At 34.1% G+C, this 21,035-nt stretch overlaps 1 protein-coding gene across 1 annotated transcript; it reads right to left on the bottom strand.

The window, feature by feature from the left end:
* Positions 1-5,568: 5,568 nt before the first annotated feature.
* Positions 5,569-8,463, bottom strand: LOC117930103 (polyubiquitin 4-like). Its single transcript, XM_034850564.1, has 2 exons — positions 8,360-8,463; positions 5,569-6,914 (listed from the first exon to the last, which is right to left on the bottom strand). The coding sequence occupies exon 2, from the start codon at positions 6,912-6,914 to the stop codon at positions 5,763-5,765; it is 1,152 nt and encodes a 383-aa protein (XP_034706455.1). The 5' UTR covers positions 8,360-8,463; the 3' UTR covers positions 5,569-5,762.
* Between the last annotated feature and the right edge of the window lie 12,572 nt (positions 8,464-21,035).

Below are 21,035 nucleotides of genomic sequence, written 5' to 3' on the forward strand. Positions count from 1 at the left end.
ACCAATGGCAAAGCTAAATACTGTAAGAGTACTCTTTTCACTTGAAGCAAACCTTGATTGACCTCTACAAAAATTAGATGTCAAGAACTTTCTTGAACAAAGATCTAAAGGAAAAGGTCTATATGGATCCTCCCCCGTAATTTGAAAAAGGGTTTGGTTCAAAGGTGTATAGATTGAAAAATCTATGTATGGTCTTAAACAATCACCAAGAGCCTAGTTTGAGAAGTTTACTCAGTTGGCAAAAAATCAAAGGTATAATCAAGCTCAAACTGATCACACTATGTTCATCAAACACTCCAGAGACAAAAAATGGGAGTCGTGATAGTGTATGTGGATGATATCATGCTTATGGGTGATAATCAAAATGAGATGAACCAGCTAAGAATTGTCTAGCTACAAAATTTGAGATCAATTGATTCATGCCTAATTGGTGTCTCAGCTGATTCGTGTCCAGCTGGTGCTCCTTGATTGAGGGATTAATCAACAAAATTTATAACCTATTACACCATATACTAGGGTAGCAAAGACAAAGCTACTATAGCATAGTGGCTCTAGGATCGTTCACTGGGATGGGTTTTCACTTCACAAATAATATTAATTCAAAGCTGAATTGGTGCCTTTTCATTTCAAGGTTAGCTTTAAAAGAAAACATAAAGATGTTTGAATGAAAAAGGAAAGGTTTTAAGCTAACCAAAAGTAGTAACTGATTTTTTTACTTATAAAGAAAAGTGTTTCTTGGAGTTTAGATCACTAGGCTCAGATTCATCATACAAAAATGAGAGTTCCGGTCACTTGTTTCTTTTCCTCGCATTAGAGAATTAACATATAGTTCCTTCTCCAACCGGTGTTGTACAGATGCTTCCCATTAATGGGTTCAAACACTAAATCCCTCTCACTGATGCACCTTGCAATGACTCATACCTCTCACTTAGCACTTGCCATTCAAGGTGATCTTTAACCTTGGATTACCCGTCAAAAGCTCGCAAGAGGTAACTAATGGATGTCTCCTAAGAGTCCAAAAGCTTACCAAGTGTTGGCTATTCTAGAAAATCCTCCCTTCAAGTCACCTCCCAGAGGCTCGCAAGGGGTAAACTAATGCATCTCCATGGTTAGAGATCACTTGCCTTACCAAGTGTTGGCCCAGGTGACTCCAAGGTGTTTTAAGTTAACTAAAAACATTAGAAACCATTCACGGGACACACTTACTCTTCATTCAACACTAAAACAACAAAACTTCCAATTTATGCATAAGAAAACTTACCCGGCTTTCTTTACTCCAAGAGACAAAGAGCCTAGCCTCTCATCCTCTGAGGAAAAATCCTCAAAGTTTGATTGGCTAGAAAGAAAAAGAACAAGAAAACAAATATATATATAAGAAACAGAGCAAGTGCTCTGTTCGTTGCTTACATATATCTATGATGGATTCTCCTGCAACCCCCTCCTCCGAGAGTCCTCCTGAGAGTTTATATAGGAAGGTAATTTACCCTTCCTTGGATACTTCCTAACTAAGGAATTACATGAGTGGCTGAATACAAGGAGAAAATGGAAATTTAGACACAAAAATATCAGAAGAAAAGATCTAAAAGAGTCGGTGCACAACTATCTGGAAGCTTCAGGACCATTTCGCAGGTGAAAATGAGGTCTGCGAGATTTTGCAGATGCACAAAAAGGCTGCGAAATTTCTTCATAGCAACCAGCTGATTTCGCACTACTGCAAAGTTGGCTTTCATCTTGTGGTGTTTGGATTCCATCGCGTCGTGAAGCTTCAGGGGAAATCCATGGTACTGTACAAAAAGGCTGCGAAATATCTCGCAACAAAATGGTGATTTCGCAGCACTTTTCTGAAGCCTTCCTTCAACTTGGAGTGATTGGCTTCCAATGGCTGTAACTTCCTCATTTCAGCTCCAAATCGTGTACCGTTTGAAGCATTGGATTCTTGACTTCCTGAGCTTTGAAATGGTATATAGCATGTAGAAAATGGACTTCGGGAAGTGCTCCAAAAGTGCGAAAGAAGACTGCAGCTGCTGTCCTCTGTTTTCTTATTTGCTTTTCTCCTCTTTGCTTCTCTCCTTGCATACTTTGAACGACTTTGGCAAAGGGCTATGGAGCTCCAAATCTTGGTTCTTCATGAATTTGAGCTCTTCATTGCTTTGCCATGGATTCCAAATAACTCTCCTCAATCTCATAATGCTTTGGTGATCAAAATACTAACAAAAGCACCAAAACTTACACAATTTGATTAAAATTGATTGCAAGGGGCCTTAACATGTTAATTGGGTTAAAAGACAATAATTACTACTCAAGAGTGTTTAAAAGGATTAATTACAAGCTATGAAATAGCACTTTTTGAGTAGTAATCATCAATGACTTGAGATCCTTAAGATATTTTCTTGGAATGGAAGTTGCTCATCCAAGAAAGAGATTGTTATCTCACAATGAAAATATTTCTTAGATTTACTCAAAAAGATTGGGATGAGTGATTGTAGGCCCATAGACACACTATGAATCCTAATCACAAACTCAAAGATAGCAAACAAGGGGTTCTTATAGATATAGCTCAATACCAAAGATTAGTAGGGAAGTTGATCTATTTGTCACATACACGGCCTGACATTGCATTTGTCGTCAACATGTGAGCCAATTTTTGTATTCTTCATATGAAGAACATCTTAAAGTTGCTTATAAAATTTTGAGATTCTTGAAAAGCTCTCCAAGAATAGGCTTATTTTTCGAAAAAGTTGATAAGTAGAAGATTGAAGCCTACAGTGATGCAGACTGAGCCAAGTCCATGATAGACATAAAATCTACATCTGAGTTATTGCACTTATGTGTGGGCAAACCTTATCACATGGAGAAGCAAAAAGAAAAATGTTGTAACTCGAAGCAGCGTAAAGGTGGAGTACAGAGCAATGGCTAATGGAGTTTGGAAATGTTATGGTTGCAATGAGTACTCAAGGAATTGAAGATCAAGTAAATATGCCTATGAAGTTGTATTGTGACAATAAAGCAACAATAAACATCGCCCACAACCCTGTGCAATATAATAGAACCAAGCACGTCAAGATCAATAGAAGCATCATAAAAAAGAAACTTGAGGTAGGAGTTATTTGCATGTCATTTCTTCCTACCATGAAGCAAACCATAGATATTTTAACAAAAGGATTGTTTCAACCAAACTTCAAGCTTCTTATTAGCAAATTGAGCATGATCAATATCTACGCACCAACTTGAGGAGAGTGTCAAAGATAGTTAAGATAGTTAAGATTTTTATGCTTTTATGTTCAATAAAATCTTAGTAACAAACTTGAACTTGTTAAGATTTTTTTTTATCTCCCATAAGTTAGTTAGGATCTTGTGGTGCTAGGAGTCTTATTTATTTGTTGTTGTGTATTCTGATATATAATTTTTTATGAAGAAACCGTATTATCTTCCAAAAGTCTTTATCATGGTTCACTATTTGTGAGCTTTAATAAAGGACAGGTGAAGTGCAGTTAGCTATTGGTAAACAATATTAAATGTACAACATTAGATTTCTTAGTTTTTTTCTTTTAAATCATTAGGCTATAGATTTTTTAGTATTTTTTTCCCTCCCTCTTTTAAGTTTTCAAATTTCTGGAATTCTTTTGTAATTTAACATGTTTTATTTATTTATATATTTATTGTTTATTTGTGTGTATCTTTTCCCTTAATTTTCCTCTAGTTTCTTTGGAAACAAGCAAATTTGAATAAAGGAATTTATAGAATTATGGTTTATTTGTGTCATGACCTACTCTAACTCAATTTAAAGTTGGTAATTGCCTTAGCCTACCTAGGGATTGGGTAAGAAAAGGGTTAGACATTTTTTTATTTAAGGTATTTTTGAGAAGAAGAAAAAAAAAAAAATATATATATATATATATATATATATATATATATATATATATAGCAATTTTAAAAATATTTATTAAAATATAATATTTTTAAAAATATTTTTAAATAGACACACTTTATAACATCAATTAAAAATTCTCTTTTGAAAGACAACTTCAGTTTAGATATAGAGTTATCTTTTTCAAAAGATAATTTCAAACTCAATTAATATTATCTCTCCAAATTTATAGGATTTCTTAAATATATTATAGATTTTAAAATACTTTTAAAAAAATACTATATTTTTATAAATAGTTTTTAAAATATTGTATTTTTTAAAAATTTTTTATATGGTTTTAAAAATCGACCAAACTGATTAGTCACGATTTTGGTCTAATTTAGTGAATTGGACCAAAAATGATTGAATCAAAATCCAACTGGACGATTCAACCAATTTCCTCCCCCACCCCCGCGTGGCCCCAGCTCTAGCAGCAGCCGCCGACGCCTGCCGACAAACCTCCCCCAACCAAAGGTCCAAAGCAAACCAGTCATTCTCCTGCCCCACCACCAAAACCAATCTTTCCCCTACCCCAACCCACCAAAAACGACCAAAACTCTTGTCGACACGCCTTCCTATTGCCCAAGCGGATGAAATCTCAAATCTTAAACTTCCATTTTTAAATTTAATTTTTATCTTTTATATTTAATGTCTTAATTTTATGTTTACTATTTAATATTTATAATTTTTTCATTTTTTGTTTATTTATTACACATTGAAATTTTAATTTATTGAAATTATTAAAATTTTAATTTATTGAGATTTTTGTGGACTTATTTATTGTAATTAAAAATTTTGAATTATTTCCATATTTTATTTAGTACAGATAGAATTTATTATTTTTATTTATTAAAATTTTAAATTTTAATAATATATAAAATATATATTTATGATGTCCGAAAGTTGACCACATTTCGATTATGATCCAATTAATGAACCGTGAATTAATCAGCCGTGAATCAGTAATTTTTCTGATTCCGATCTAGTTTTAAAAATATTTATTTAAATACAGAGTTAAGGCACAAAGGCTATTTTTTTTTTTTATTAAAATATCATTTTTTTAATATTTATTAAGATATGGTAGCTTCAAAAGTATCTCCAAATCTATAACATTTTTTAAAATATCAATTGAAAGTTGTCAATTTTAAGGATTAAATTTGTCTCGCAATTTTAAAATTGCCATAGATTTGAGATTATTTTTAAGATTTTCATATTCTACGAAATATTTTTTAAAATTACTCTTTTAACTTTTTCAAAATCCTCACAAATGCCCCACAGTTTCGTTTTTAACCAAATCTAAGCAGGGGCAGGTTGTTGGCTTATAAGATACTATCTTTTGTATTAGGCCTTTGATTGATAAAAAAAATAGTTTGTGATACCTTTGCCTTTTGGGAGGGGGCCTAAGTTTAGGATCACCCCTCTTTTCATGAATAATTCTTTAACAATCACTTGATAAATGATTTTTTTTTTTTAAGACATACTTTTTCGTTACACAAAATCTAACCAGAAATAAATATTATGGAAATACATTTTTTAGACATATTTTTAGTTTATATCTAATCACCAAATGATTTCTCTTGAAAAAAACATTCCTAATAAAAACATCAAGTGTAGACGGCATTTTAGTAATATATATTTAGTTTCTAATCAACCATCAAATATATAGAAGAGATGTCCTCATCATTTGAAAGCATAAATTTATAATCCATACCAGCAGTTAACCAAGTGGTTTAGGTACTAATATGTCATCCACTCTTTATTTCAATCAGCAGCCAGAAGCAACTGAACTGCATCCACACACTATAAGACATCAAACATATCCCAAAAGACAGACAGGAATGACCACAACCAAATATCAGAACCCAGACCCCCCACGAAGACGAAGGACCAAGTGAAGAGTGGACTCCTTCTGAATGTTGTAATCAGCAAGTGTCCGACCATCCTCCAACTGCTTCCCTGCAAAGATCAGCCTCTGCTGATCTGGAGGGATCCCCTCCTTGTCCTGAATTTTGGCCTTCACATTATCTATGGTGTCTGAGCTCTCCACCTCTAGTGTGATCGTCTTTCCCGTCAGGGTCTTCACAAATATCTGCATACCTCCACGAAGGCGAAGAACAAGGTGAAGGGTGGATTCCTTTTGTATGTTGTAATCAGCCAGGGTCCTTCCATCCTCAAGCTGTTTACCAGCAAAGATGAGCCTCTGCTGATCTGGGGGGATACCCTCCTTGTCTTGGATCTTCGCCTTCACATTGTCGATTGTGTCAGAGCTCTCCACCTCAAGAGTGATGGTCTTCCCGGTCAGCGTCTTTACAAATATTTGCATTCCACCTCTCAGCCGGAGAACCAAATGAAGGGTGGACTCTTTCTGAATGTTGTAATCTGCCAAGGTCCGACCATCCTCAAGCTGTTTACCAGCAAAGATGAGCCTCTGCTGGTCTGGGGGGATTCCCTCCTTGTCTTGGATTTTTGCCTTTACATTGTCAATCGTGTCAGAACTCTCTACTTCAAGGGTGATGGTTTTTCCAGTGAGTGTCTTAACAAAGATTTGCATTCCACCTCTCAAACGGAGGACCAGGTGGAGTGTGGACTCTTTCTGAATGTTATAATCGGCCAAAGTCCTGCCATCCTCAAGCTGCTTTCCAGCAAAAATCAACCTTTGCTGATCAGGGGGGATTCCTTCCTTGTCTTGGATTTTCGCCTTTACATTGTCAATCGTATCAGAGCTCTCAACTTCAAGGGTGATGGTCTTTCCAGTGAGTGTCTTAACAAATATTTGCATTCCACCTCTCAAACGAAGGACCAGGTGGAGTGTGGACTCTTTCTGAATGTTATAATCGGCCAAAGTCCTGCCATCCTCAAGCTGCTTTCCAGCAAAAATCAACCTTTGCTGGTCAGGGGGGATACCCTCCTTGTCTTGGATTTTCGCCTTAACATTGTCAATGGTATCAGAACTTTCCACTTCAAGGGTTATAGTCTTCCCAGTAAGGGTCTTAACAAAGATCTGCATCTGTTATGTTACAATAGGAAGGTGGGTTAATGACAACATCCTATGGACGAAGAAATGGGTTTTATATTTGGAATTCAGTCCCATATCAAACCGCAAAAATAATGTTAAAATAAATATGTGAAGATAAGACCAAAGTAGACTTAAGTGCAGTAAAACAAGGGAGAAATTAGAAAATAGAAGCTTAGTTGGTGCAGGTGCAGAAAGTGACTCCTCCTACACTTGCTACTCAAGTCCAAAGTGGATTTGAGACCAGGGTTCCAGGGTTTAAAAAAAGAGGAGATAATAAGAAGTATCCAATAAATATTAGAAGATGTTGTCACTAATCAAGCCTCAAGCAAAGATCTGCATCTGTTATGTTACATAGGAAGATAGGCAACATCCTAAGGGAGAAATTTCAACAATAAGCCATGCCACAAGAAAATGTGATGAGTTATAAGCTAAAACAACAAAATGATAAAAGTTGCAAGGGTTATTTCCTAAATAATCTGAAAATGGGTTTTACACTTGGAATTGAGTCCTAAATCAAACCGCAAAGAATAATACCATTTCGGTAATGGTGTTAAAAATAAAAATAAAAATACATCAATGAAAGTCAGTCCAAAGTAGATTTTTAAGTGAAGTAAAACAAGGGAGAAATTGGATATAGTAGCTTAGTTGGTGCAGATGTAGAAAGAGACTCCTATTCCAATTTCATTCTACTCAAGTCCAAAGTGGATTTGAGATCAGGGTTCTAGGGGAAGGGAAAAAAAAGGAGATAATAAGAAGCATCCTATAAACATTAGAAGATGTTATCAAGACTCAAATTAACTTTAGGGCAAGAATCTATCCACCAAAAATGGGGAGAAAGGAAAAAAGGAGAAAAAAATACCAAAGTGCCGCAATTCTAATCTCACTCGAAAACAAAAATAACCCAAGTGTTAGAATTCTACATTTCATGCAATAGATTATTTGCCAAACCCCCTTGCAAATGGGTTTTTTTTTTTTTTTTTTTGGTTCTTTAGCATCGGAAACAATCTCCCCCAAAATGAAACAAATATTTTCTTCTCAAATCTACATCTATATTTGTAAACAGAAGCATGATCATATTAATATTGAAAAAAAAAACCCTAAAATTAACAAAGCCCTTTTCATTTAGGGTTAAAGCAAAATCATCATATAATAAGACCAAGATCAATACGTTCAAAACAAGCATTCGAATAAATTGAGGCTTAACTTGGAATTCAAATCGCGTGGATTCCAAGCATCTCTCCTTGGTAAAGCGATTTGATTTAAAATTCAAAATCTTGGCTTTGTATCTTTGTTCCAGGTAATTACAGAAACATTCATACCAAAAAGCAACCATACAAACACAAATTCACACAAAACATAAAAAGTCAATCAAGAATGGATCTTGAATCGAAAGAATAATAAAAGGCAAAATAAAAGAAACGGAAAAGAAAACAAACCTTGAAAGGGAATGGTTGATGAACAAGCCCGGAAACGAAGAGCGCTTTTCAGAGACCGCAGAAAATATTGGAATGATGAGATGAGAGGAGTTCCGAAATATTTAATATTTATAGTTGTAGAGGTAGGCTTGGCCTTGGGAAAAGTCTATCCTGACGTGCGTAGACTTATCTTCTTTGCGTGTTCCCCAAGCTACGTTCTCGAATCTTCTTTTCAAATCATAGATAAAGACGTGCCCCTGCCGTGCCTTCACCGCAAATTAGAAAATTTATAAAGCTTTCTGTTTGGGTTCTTGGAAACTACTCAGAAAGGAACAAAAAAAAAAACAGGAAAAGAATTTTTATTATTCAATTCTTAAATTAACGTATATTAAATATATATTTAAATTTTATTCAATTCTTACAAGTTTAGTTAAACATATATTAATATTATTTTATAATATATTTTTAAATATTTTTTAAATCATAAATTTAATTTTGTAATAATAAATTTTTATTTTTCAAAATAAGTAATATAAAAAAACAAAAAAAATTAATAAAAATAAATAAATTTATGATATATTATAAAATTTAAATTTTCAACTTCTTACCATATAAATAATTAAAAGAAATTAATAATCATTAAATCCAAGGAAATTTTTAATTGAAAATCCAAAATATAATTCATATTGATCTAAATGTCCATTAAAATTAATATTTTATTTAAATTTAAAAATTAAAAAGTTAGAATTTAATAAGTTTTCCCAAGTTAAAAATCTTAATGAAGTAATTTCAAAGAAATTTATTGATAATTTACTAATAGAAGATATTCTTGTAAATAGATTTGAAAGGAAATGTCTTATTATGAGATTTTCTTGTAGGAAAATTTATCTTTCACAATTATATACTTAGTTTCTTGTATGAAATCTTTCTTTGTAATTAGGAGAAAAATATAGAAAGAAATTACCAAAATAGTAAGTCTCTTTTTTATATAAATTGAGACTTCAGGATTTGAGAGATCTAAGATTGTAATTTCTTTCGACAATAATAAAAGTTTTTCTTCATCTTCACCTGTGGATGGAAGCTTGAGATCGAACCAAGTAAATAGTTGCGTGTTCTGTTTTTATTTTCTTATTCTTTTCTCTGTATTATTATTCTTTGTGATGATTTTTTCACAACACAAATACAAATTTCAATTCAAATTCATAAATTTAAAGATATACCAAATAAAAGCAAGTATTTACTTAAAAATTCCTAATAATTTTGTAGCAACCAAGCATAATTAGAAACCTTACGTATTATTCAATTATCGATTTCTTACTAATTATAAAATTAGTTATTATAAAATTTTATTATGGTAATAAATTATGAAATTTTGAGATATTTAGAAATATCTTAAATTGTTTTTTTTTCAAATCAATATAAGAAGAAATAAAATAATTAATTTTATAGATGTTTTTAATATGTAAAAATAAATAGATTTAACAATTAACAAAGATTCAATTATTAAGAAAAGCAAACAACTTAAGACTTAATTTAGATACTTACAAAATAAACAACCTAAACTCTTGAACATACTAAGAAATTTAAGTCAAATTCAAGTCTATTTAGATTTTAAACAAAAAAAGAAGAAGAAGAAGAAGAAGAAGAAGAAGGAATCTAAGCAAGAATGAGTTTTGATTTCTATACAAATAATTTTTTTATTCTTTTTTATTGTTAAATAACAATTCATAAATGAAAAAATAGAATAAATTTGTATTTTTATTTTATTTTCTTTATTCTAGTGAAATAATTCATGTCTTTATCCAAATTTCTTTTAACTATTCTTACTACAAAGTTTTTTCACCTTTTTTTTTTTTTTTTTTTTTTTTTACAATTGTAGGTGCATTTAAATAATTTTTTATGCTATTTCCACGTTAAAATTAAGTGGGTAACCCACTAACCTAGTGTTTTAATTATTTTATCCACTTATAAAAGTTTTTAGTCAATTAAAAGAATGCTCAAAATATTTAAACTATTATAAGGATATTTACCCTTTGATGGAGTGGGTAAATTACAATAATAATAATAATATTAATAGGAATAAAACAGTTATTCGAATAACACGTTCAGAACGGTTTTGAATGTGTATTCTTGGCCCTCTTCTCTTATCAATAAGAGATATATACAGAAACCCTTCATGTGCAGTGAGTTCTCTCTTCCATCAATTACAGAAAATAATTCTGTGTATTAAAGTTTGATAAGGAGAAGAAGAGATCAAGGATTTAAGATTTATAAATTGAAGGGAATCTCTCGATTTAACATGGCTGCGTGTTCTTCAAACGGTATGTAATCTGTTCTTTATTTTTTATTTTTTATTTAGATGGCTTGAATTCAATGATCTTGAATTTTGTGTGTTAATTTCCGCGTTAAATACCAACAATTGGTATCAAAGCAAGGTTTGAATTCAAATATTCAAAATCATTGTTTTTTTTTTAAATTCTGAAAATTTATTTTTGATTAATTCTCATCTCACCAAAACGAATAAATAAAAAAATAAAAAATAAATAAAAACAAAATAAAGACCAGCCTTAGTGCGTAGAAGGAAGACACAGTACCTTCCTTGCAACGCTGTGTCTTCCTTGCAACGCCGACTGGAGTGATACCGGTGAAGGGTGCCGTTTTGGCGTCAGTCCGATGGTCAGAAGAAGGCGCGCAACAATAGTGCCTTTTTCAGGCACCATTGAAGGCGCCATTTACAAGCTCCATCTCCGTCTTCAGACGCTAGTCCAAGCGCCATTGGAGGCGCCGTTTGCAGGCGCCATCTCCACCTTCAGGCACCAGTCCAAGCGCCATTGGAGGCGCCGTTTGCAGCGCCGTTTTAGGCGTTGTTCAGGCGCTACACCAAGCGTTATTTAAGGCAGGCCTCAGCCACCATTTAGGCGCCATAGGAGACGCCCTTGGAAGCGCCATTTCAAGCGTCGTTCACAGCAGCCGGAGAGCACCTGTGAGGCTCTTCCTATGGCTACAGGTGATGGAAGGTTGTCTCGGTGTGGTGTAGCTGATGTCGATGCAGGAATTTGTGAATTTGTGATTTATTATAGACTCGGTTATAGCAGTCCCGTTTTAACATCTTAGTAATAAGGATTATATGTCTATTTTAATATTTGAAACATAGGTTCATTGGTCATGTGAACCTTCTTTATATGCATGTGCACTATGCTCTCTTTTTATTGAAGTTCTAGAGAGTCTTTTATGTTGTTGTCACCTATTAATTTCATCTTGTGAATATTTTATCTAAAGACAATTTACAAATGTAAGGTTAACTAGTTTAGATAGTTGCCAAAGTAACCTAAATTAGTGAGCCTTGTATTTATTAAATTGCATAAAAGAATAAAGGGAGACTTGTAAAATTCTTAATAATTCTCTTTATAATTAGGAGAATGAGACTAACCCAAAGGAGAGTCAAATTCTTCTAATTATTAATTAATGCTTTTATTTTGTGTTGCTTAGAAAGGTAAAATAGATACCCAAAGGTAACATATAAATGACACAAAATAGTAAAGTATTTTAAGCTCCCTCCAAGTGAACACTGGATATGTTAAAATTTACCCAAAGGAGAATTTTAACGATATCAATAGTTCATTGCTATTTATTTTATACTTGAGGCCTTATTGTGAGCATTGTTCTATTTTGTACAGTTCCTACTTCGTTACACTCTTTTGCATCTGGAATGACTGTTTTTGATGGGTCGAACTTTTCTGAATGGTATGAAAGGGTTCAATTCTCACTGGGCGTATTGGATCTTGACCTGGCTTTAATAACTGATAAACCTCCTAAAGCTACGGATGACAGTACTCCGGAGCAGGTGGAACAATCAAAAGCTTGGGCAAAATCAAACAGACTCAGTCTGATGTTTATGAGAATGACTATTGCCAATAATATGAAGACCTCTCTCCCTCAAACCGAGTTTGCCTCGGAATTTTTGAAATCTGTTGAGGAACGCTTCAAACGCACTGATAAGTCCCTTGTAGGCACATTGAAGGCTGAATTGACCACCATGAAATATGATGGTCAGAAAGGTATTCAGCAACATATTTTAAACATGATTGAAAAGGCTGCAAAGCTTAAGGCACTAGGCATGAGTATGGATGAGTCCTTGGTACAGTTTGTCCTTAACTCACTTCCATCACAATTTGCTCCATTCAAAATCCACTATAATACTAACAATGATCAGTGGAACTTGAATGAGCTCACCAATAAATGCATACAAGAGGAAGTGAGATTAAGATAAGAATGACATAATCTTGCCCTTGCTGTAACTCATGGAGTCACGAAGAAGAAAGCAAAATTCAGAAAAGGAAATAAGTTTCCACCTAAGAAAAGTGGACCTGGGGAAGGTAGCCAGAGTCATGATGGAAAATTCACGGTAAGTTGCTACTTTTGTGGCAAGAAAGGGCATGTGAAGAAGGACTGTAACAAGCGCAAGGCTTGGTTCGAAAAGAGAGGTATAAATCTTTCTTTTGTATGTTATGAATCTAATCTTGCTGAAGTTCCTTCAAATACTTGGTGGATTGATTCTGGAGCCACAACTCATGTGACTAATTTAATGCAGGGATTCCTTACAACCAGGAAACCAAAGGAAAGTGAAAAGTTCCTCTATATGGGAAACCGTCTCAAGGTTGAAGTGGTAGCTGTTGGTACCTATCGCTTACTATTAGAGACGGGTCATCGGATGGATCTTTTAAACACTTTTTATGTACCTTCTATCTCTAGGAATTTAGTTTCCTTGTCAAAATTAGATGTTACTAGATATTCTGTTTTATTCAGTTCTGGACAATTAAGTTTGTTGTTAAATTCTGTTACAGTTGGTTCTAGTATTTTATGTGATGGTTTATATAAAATTTCCTTGAATCATGAATTTGCACAAGCTTTGATAACCCTGCATTCAAATGTTGGTTCAAAACGTGGCTTAATTAATGAAAATTCTTCAATCTTGTGGCATAGAAGACTAGGGCACATCTTTAGGGAAAGAATTGAGAGATTAGTGAAGGAGGGAATTTTACAAAATCTTGACTTCACTGATTTTCATGTATGCGTGGATTGCATAAAGGGAAAGCAAACTAAACATACAAAGAAAGGTGCCACAAGAAGTAATGAGCTTCTTGAGATAATTCATACGGATATTTGTGGACCATTCTCTGTTCCATGTTTTACAGGAGAGAAATATTTTATCACCTTTATAGATGATCTATCTCGTTATGGTTATGTTTATCTAATGCATGAAAATTCTCAGGCCATTGACATCTTCGAGATGTTCATAACAGAGGTTGAGAGACAATTAGATAAAAAGATTAAAATTGTGATATCAGATCGAGGTGGTGAATATTATGGCAGATATGATGAATCAAGACAAAATCCTAGTCCTTTTGTCAAATTCCTTGAAAAGCGTGGTGTGGACCCCATATTTTCGGCTTATGCGTTTCCCACTCGATGGCGAGCTCGATTTTTATTTGAAAATTTGATTCTTATTTGATTAAGAAAACTGACTTGGAGTCGCCACTTATTTTTGTTTTATTTTTAAAAGGGTAAACAAAATAAGAAAGAAAAACCCTAAGTGTGACTCCTTATTTTGGAAAATGTGGTCTGTGAAAAACCGGATCGGGTTCGGGGGTCAGGTTACTTATCGGGAAGGTACGGTATAGACCGTAGCACCCCTTTAAGTCTCTAAAGTCGGGTCTCTACTAATAAAATGAAGCAATCATGGCAATTGATGAGGGAATCAATGAATACTCAGAGTGATCATGCACATGTGAGAATCTAAACATGCATACAGAAAATGACCCGAGCGGATGTGGATGCATACCTGAGCAGTGATCCATAAAGCGCTATCAAGAAGTGAGGTTAGTGTACAATTAAGGAATAATTTCGAGCATGTCATAGAGCAGAATAAAATCAATCATGCATGGTAATTAAATCAATCAATCCTCCAATTGATCATAAAATCACGTATGTGGGGCCCCCACCAAAGCCCGATCGATCTTGCATGAATTAATCTCACAAATTCCATTATTCTGAAATTATGAAAATGACATTCACGCTTATATAAAATTAAGAGAAAAAAGAAGATTATTTAAAAACCAAAGCGGAATTAAAAACTGTTCGAGTGAAAACTGGATTTTTGAAATTTATTTGAAAATTGAAGTCTCAAAGATTGTTTGATAATTGGAGTCTCGAAAATTATTTGGAAATTGAAGTTTTGGGAATTGAATTTAGGAATGGGAATTTTGGAAGTTAAATTTTGAAAATTAGAATCCTAAAGAATTATTTAAAGATTGAGTTTAAAAAATAAACGAATAAATAAAATGATAATGATTAAATAAATCGATATGAGAATTAAAAATTTCGGAAATCGGAATTTAAATTTAGAAATCGGGATTTTGAGGAATTGTTTGAAGGTTGAATTTTAAAAATAAACGAATAAATAAATAAATAAAATAATGACGATTAAATAAATTGATGTAAGAATTAAAATTTCGGACATTGGAATTTAATTTAGAAAACGGAATTTGAGGAATTGTTTGAAGGTTGAATTTTAAAAATAAACGAATAAATAAATAAATAAAATAATGACGATTAAATAAATTGATGTAAGAATTAAAATTTCGGACATTGGAATTTAATTTAGAAAACGGAATTTGAGAGATTATTAAAGGTTGAATTTTAAAAATGAACAAATAAATAAATAAATAAGATAATGACGATTAAATAAATTGATGTAAGAATTAAAATTTCAAAAAATTGGAATTTAATTTAGAAAACGGAATTAATGTTTTTAGGAAGATAAGTCATGCAAATTGAAAACAAAAGGGCTAACTTGAGGTGGGTATGGCTTTGGAATGGGCATGGGCCAACTTAAGGTGGGTGAACAAATCAATTGAAGTGGGCATGGGCTTGGAATGGGCATGGGACAACTTAAGGTGGGTGAACAAAACATGAAGTGAGCATGGGCTTGGAATGAGCATGGGCCAACTTAAAATGAGAGAACAAAACAAGGGGCCTTTAGGAATGGGCCTAAGGGGAAGAAGGCCTTCAAAGGACGTCCATGGGCCTTGGGCTAACTTAAGATGGGTGAACTAAACAAGAGGCCTTTCATCAACACATACAGGCCTGGGCTCCAACTCAAGCCCATATCCACTAGCATAATCACATGAGGCCTTTCACCATCAAGTTTGGACTTGGGCTTCATCTCAAGCCCATATCCGTTAGCATGAGTCCCATGCACGTGGATGGGTGAATTGGAGGAGCTTTTGACAGCCATGCATGAGGCAAGATTAGGCTACGGGTTGGTGGAGTGGGTGTATGCATGGAGGTATAAGATATGGGTATGGTTGTGGTGTATAGAGAGATAGGTGGTGATGGGGAAAATGGGTAAATGGGAGATGGTTATGCATTGGGTGGGGGGGGGGGGGGGGGGGGGGGGGGGGTGATGATAAGCATGGAATTGCATGTGGATAGGAAGTGGGCATGAAGAACGTGGTGTAGAGAGAGAAATATGGTAAGAAAGAATGGGTAAGGTGGGCATGAGAGGGTGATGATATGCATGATTCCATGCATGGTTTCATGCATGTGGATAGGAAGTGGGCATGAAGGTAGAGAGAGAAAGGTGGTAAGAAAGAATGGGTAAGGTGGGCATGAGAGGGTGATGATATGCATGATTCCATGCATGTGGATAGGAAGTGGGCATGAAGAACGTGGTGTAGAGAGAGAAAGGTGATAAGAAAGAATGGGTAAGGTGGGCATAGAAGGATGGTGGCATGCATGGTTCCCATGCAAGTGGATGGGAGAATGTAGAGAGAGAAAAGGTGATGACGGGTATAGTAGCTATGTGACATGGGCATGCATGGAGATGGGTATGAAGGTGGTCATGCATGTTGAGACCATGCATGTGGACTAAGGAATGGATATGAAGGTGGTCATGCATGGCCGTGCATGGCCATGCAAAGGGGTGAGAAGAATGAACTTGAAGGGCACTTGAAAGAGAATAGGAGAGTGGTGTGGTGTAGAGAGAGAAAGTATGATGGATGAGAGATGAAATGGGTTAATGGGTATGAAGAAAGTTTAGAGTGAGAAATGAGCTTAGTGGGATGGTTTGATGGGTATAGGGGATGACAATGGGTATGAAGAGGCATGATGAGGTATGGAAGTCATTAGAATGAGCAAAATGATGAATCAAGCTCCTGGCAATGACTATGATAGATGGCAAGCAAACTCAAAGTCCCAACAAAAACAAGCAAAAATTCCCAGCAAATGCATTCAAACACTGAGATAAGAACTCATTAATATCCAGATAACACAAACAAAAAGGAAAGCCTTAACGTGAGAAAAACCAACCTATAGAAAAGAATCCATGAGTCCCCTTCTTGCCCGTGATCAGCCTCCCGGTCTTCCTCCTCCTCCTGAAAACCCTCTCTAGCAGCCTGCTTTGTTTTTCTTAGCTTTCCTCCAGCAAAATCTCCTCACCTCTAAAAAAATATCCTCCAACGGCAAAAGGTCTCCCTGCACCAAAAAGCACCACCCCCTCCCTGCAGCTGCAAGCCTCCACTACCCCTATGCAGCTGGCAGCCTCTCTCCTCTAACGGCCAGCAGATTCTCCTTCTAGAACCTTCTTAATAGGTGTCGCTCTCCTATTCGTCCTCCAAATCCACTATTTGATTCCACTAATAGCCAACCCGAGAGTGACACGTGGCCAAATATGCTGCAGCAAAACAAGCCCCACATGGGAGTCTACACGTGGCATTCGTGCTCAATACACAATGCCTGGTACGCCACAACAAAATGGTGTTGCTGAAAGGCGTAATCGCACATTAATGGAAATGGTTAGGAGTATGATGAGTTACTCTTCTGTACCTATTTCATTGTGGGGTGAAGCCTTAAAAACCGTAATGTATATCTTGAACAGAGTTCCTAGTAAGGCAGTTCCAAAAACTCCTTTCGAGTTATGGACTGGTAGGAAACTTAGTTTGAGACATATACATATATGGGGTTGTCTAGCCGAGACAAGAATCTATAACCCACATGAGAAAAAGCTTGATTCGAGAACGATATATGGATATTTCATTAGCTATCCGGATAAATCGAAAAGGTACAGATTTTACTGTCCTAACCACAGTGTGAGAATAGTTGAAACCGGTAATGCCAGATTCTTAGAGAATGGCGAAATCAGTTGGAGTAATGAACCAAGAAAGGTAGATATTGAGGAGATAAGAGTGGATATCCCACCACCTTTTTTACCTCAAGAAATTATTGCCCCTCAACCTGTTAACAGGTTGAGGAACATGAGCAACATAATAGAGATGGTTCATTACCACCAGAAAATATTGCCATTGAAAATGTTGTAGAGCCACCACAACCGGCACCTTTGAGGAGATCTCAAAGAGAAAGGAGACCTGCCATTACAGATGATTATGTGGTGTATCTACAGGAATCTGATTTTGATATTAGGATAAGGAAGGATCCGGTTTTGTTTTCACAAGCCATGGAAAGTGATGATTCTAGTAAATGGATGGAAGCTATGAATGAAGAGTTGAAATCTATGGCCCATAATGGTGTCGGGATCTCATCGAATTGCCTAATAGTTGTAAACTCGTCGGCTGTAAATGGGTCTTTAAGACAAAGCGCGACGCTAAAGGCAATATCGAACGATTTAAGGCCAGACTTGTGGCCAAAGGTTTCACTCAAAAGGAAGGTATCGATTACAGAGATACCTTCTTTCCAGTTTCCAAGAAAGATTCGCTTAGAATCATCATGGCACTTGTAGCTCATTTTGATTTAGAGCTACATCAAATGGATGTGAAAACTGCATTCTTAAATGGGAATTTGGATAAAGATATCTACATGGAACAACCTGAAAGGTTCGCAAAGAAAGGAAATGAACACCTAGTTTGCAAATTAAAGAAATCCATTTACGGTCTTAAACAAGCTTTCAGACAATGGTATATTAAGTTCAATAATACCATTACATCTTTCGGATTTAAAGAGAACATTGTTGATCAGTGTATATATTTGAAAGTTAATGGTAGCAAGTTTATATTTTTGATACTGTATGTGGATGATATTTTGCTTGCTAGTAGTGATCTTGGTTTATTACGTGAAACCAAGGAACATCTCTCTAAAAACTTTCATATGGTTGACATGGGTGAGGCAAACTATGTTTTGGCATCGAGATCTTTAGGGATCGATCTCAAGGAGTGTTAGGTTTATCTCATAAATGATATATTGATCGAGTTTTAAAGAGATTTAATATGTAGTCATGTTCATCGGGTATTGCACCTATATTGAAAGGTGACAAATTAAGTAAAATGTAGAGCCCAAGGAATAACATGGAAAGGGAGCAAATGAAGAAAATTCCTTATGCATCAACTGTGGGGAGTTGATATATGCTCAAACATGTACAAGACCGGATATCAGCTTTGCTATAGGCATGTTAGGAAGATACCAAAGTGATCTAGGATTCGAACACTGGAAAGTTGCAAAGAAGGTGATGAGGTACTTACAAGGGACAAAGGATTATATGCTCACATATAAAAGATCAGAACAATTAGAGGTTGTCAATTACTCGGATTCTGATTATGGTGGTTGTCTCGATAGCTTAAAGTCAACTTCAGGATTTGTCTTTATGCTGGCAAATAGGGCAATATCGTGGAAGAGTGAAAAACAATCAATTACTGCTTCATCCACGATGGAGACCGAGTTTGTTGCTTGTTTTGAAGCTTCAAGTCATGCTTTATGGTTGCGGAATTTTATCTCAGGGCTTGGTGTTGTCGACTCTATTGCTAAACCTTTGAGAATATATTGTGATAACACCACAGTTGTTTTCTTCTCTAAGAATGGCAAATTTTCTAGTGGATCGAAACACATGGATTTAAAGTATTTAGTTGTTCAAGAAAGAAACTAGAAACAACAAGTGTCAATTGAAAATATTAGGACCACACTTATGGTTGTTAATCCATTAACTAAAGGATTACCTCCAAAGGCATATTTGGAACATGTTATGAGGATGGGCCTTTTGAGTAATCCATAATATGTATGATAATGAATGGTGGTTATGTAATTGACAATTTGCGCATTAAAAATTGTTTATGTTTATTCTTGTTTTCAATTATGGGTGCACGTTTTATTGTTTGATAAACAAGAATTGTCCTGACAAGACAAATTACAGGGGTTGTTTGGCATTAAGGACTGGGTTAGTAAGGGTTATTGATGTGTGGTGCATGGAAGGAAACATGACATTATGGTTATGTGACCGCCATGACTTGCATTTATGATCTAAACTGATTCAGTATTATGGTGTATGATTTTAGACGTATTGGCTAAGTTTATTGAAATCGTGATCACGTGTCAAATTTATTTTCCAGTATATATTTTATATATAAAAGTAAATATATTATAGTTTTCATAATCGGTTTAGTGGGCCAAGTGGGAGAATGTTATTTCCACGTTAAAATTAAGTGGGTGGCCCACTAACCTAGTGTTTTAATTATTTTATCCACTTATAAAAGTTTTTAGCCAATTAAAAGAATACCCAAAATATTTAAACTGTTATAAGGATATTTACCCTTTGATGGAGTGGGTAAATTAAAATAATAATAATAATATTAATAGGAATAAAACAGTTATTCGAATAACACGTTCAGAACAGTTTTGAACGTGTATTCTTGGCCCTCTTCTCCTATTAATAAGAGATATACACAGAAACCCTTCATGTGCAGTGAGTTCTCTCTTCCATCAATTACAGAAAATAATTCTGTGTATTAAAGTTTGATAAGGAGAAGAAGAGATCAAGGATTTAAGATTTATAAATTGAAGGGAATCTCTCGATTTAACATGGCTGCGTGTTCTTCAAACAGTATGTAATATGTTCTTAATTTTTTATTTTTTATTTAGATGGCTTGAATTCAATGATCTTGAATTTTGTGTGTTAATTTAAACGTTAAATACCAACATTTTATCCACTTATTTTAAGGGTTTGTATGAAAGAGTATTAGTAGAGAATAATTTTTTAACAAACAAAATAACAACGCTTAGATGATATTTAGTAAATCACTTTAACAACCTAAAGTGATTTAATAACTTAATTTAAATTGTTAAGTATAACAAATACGTTTAGTAAAATGACTTAATATTACAATTTAAAGTTAAAAACGACTTTAAGTATTAAGTTAAAATAGTCAATTTATTCTTAATCTCAATTTTATTTTATTTTTGTCTTATTTGCTCTTATTTAATGAAAATATAATTAACAATATGACTCCACATCCATTACTCGTTTTTTATGATAAATATTTTAAAATTACTTTATATATTTATAATACTTTAAGTGTGGATGTTTAATAAAAAAAAAATTATTGGTTAAGATTAATGAAAATAAATATTAGTTAAAATTAATGATGATAAACATTAATCACAAATAAGGATGGTAAATATGTCAATTTAAAAACTTAAAATAAATTTTATTCTTTAATATTAAAAAAAAAGTTAATATATTTAATAAAGACATTCAAGAACAAAGAATAATTTATTTATTTATTTTTGCTAAAATCATTTTTGACCAACAAGAATTTATATATGAAAAGATAATTACATAATGCATGAATTTCAAAAATATTTATTTTCTAGTTGTTTAATATTTTAATTGGATTAAATATTTATAAAACTTTTT

The sequence above is a fragment of the Vitis riparia genome, chromosome 14, assembly GCF_004353265.1.
Source record: "Vitis riparia cultivar Riparia Gloire de Montpellier isolate 1030 chromosome 14, EGFV_Vit.rip_1.0, whole genome shotgun sequence".
NCBI lineage: Eukaryota > Viridiplantae > Streptophyta > Magnoliopsida > Vitales > Vitaceae > Vitis > Vitis riparia.

What these genes read in the sequence shown, in the direction of transcription:
- LOC117930103 (XM_034850564.1), bottom strand. Translation starts at nt 6,914, where the DNA reads ATGCAGATCTTTGTTAAGACCCTTACTGGGAAGACTATAACCCTTGAA.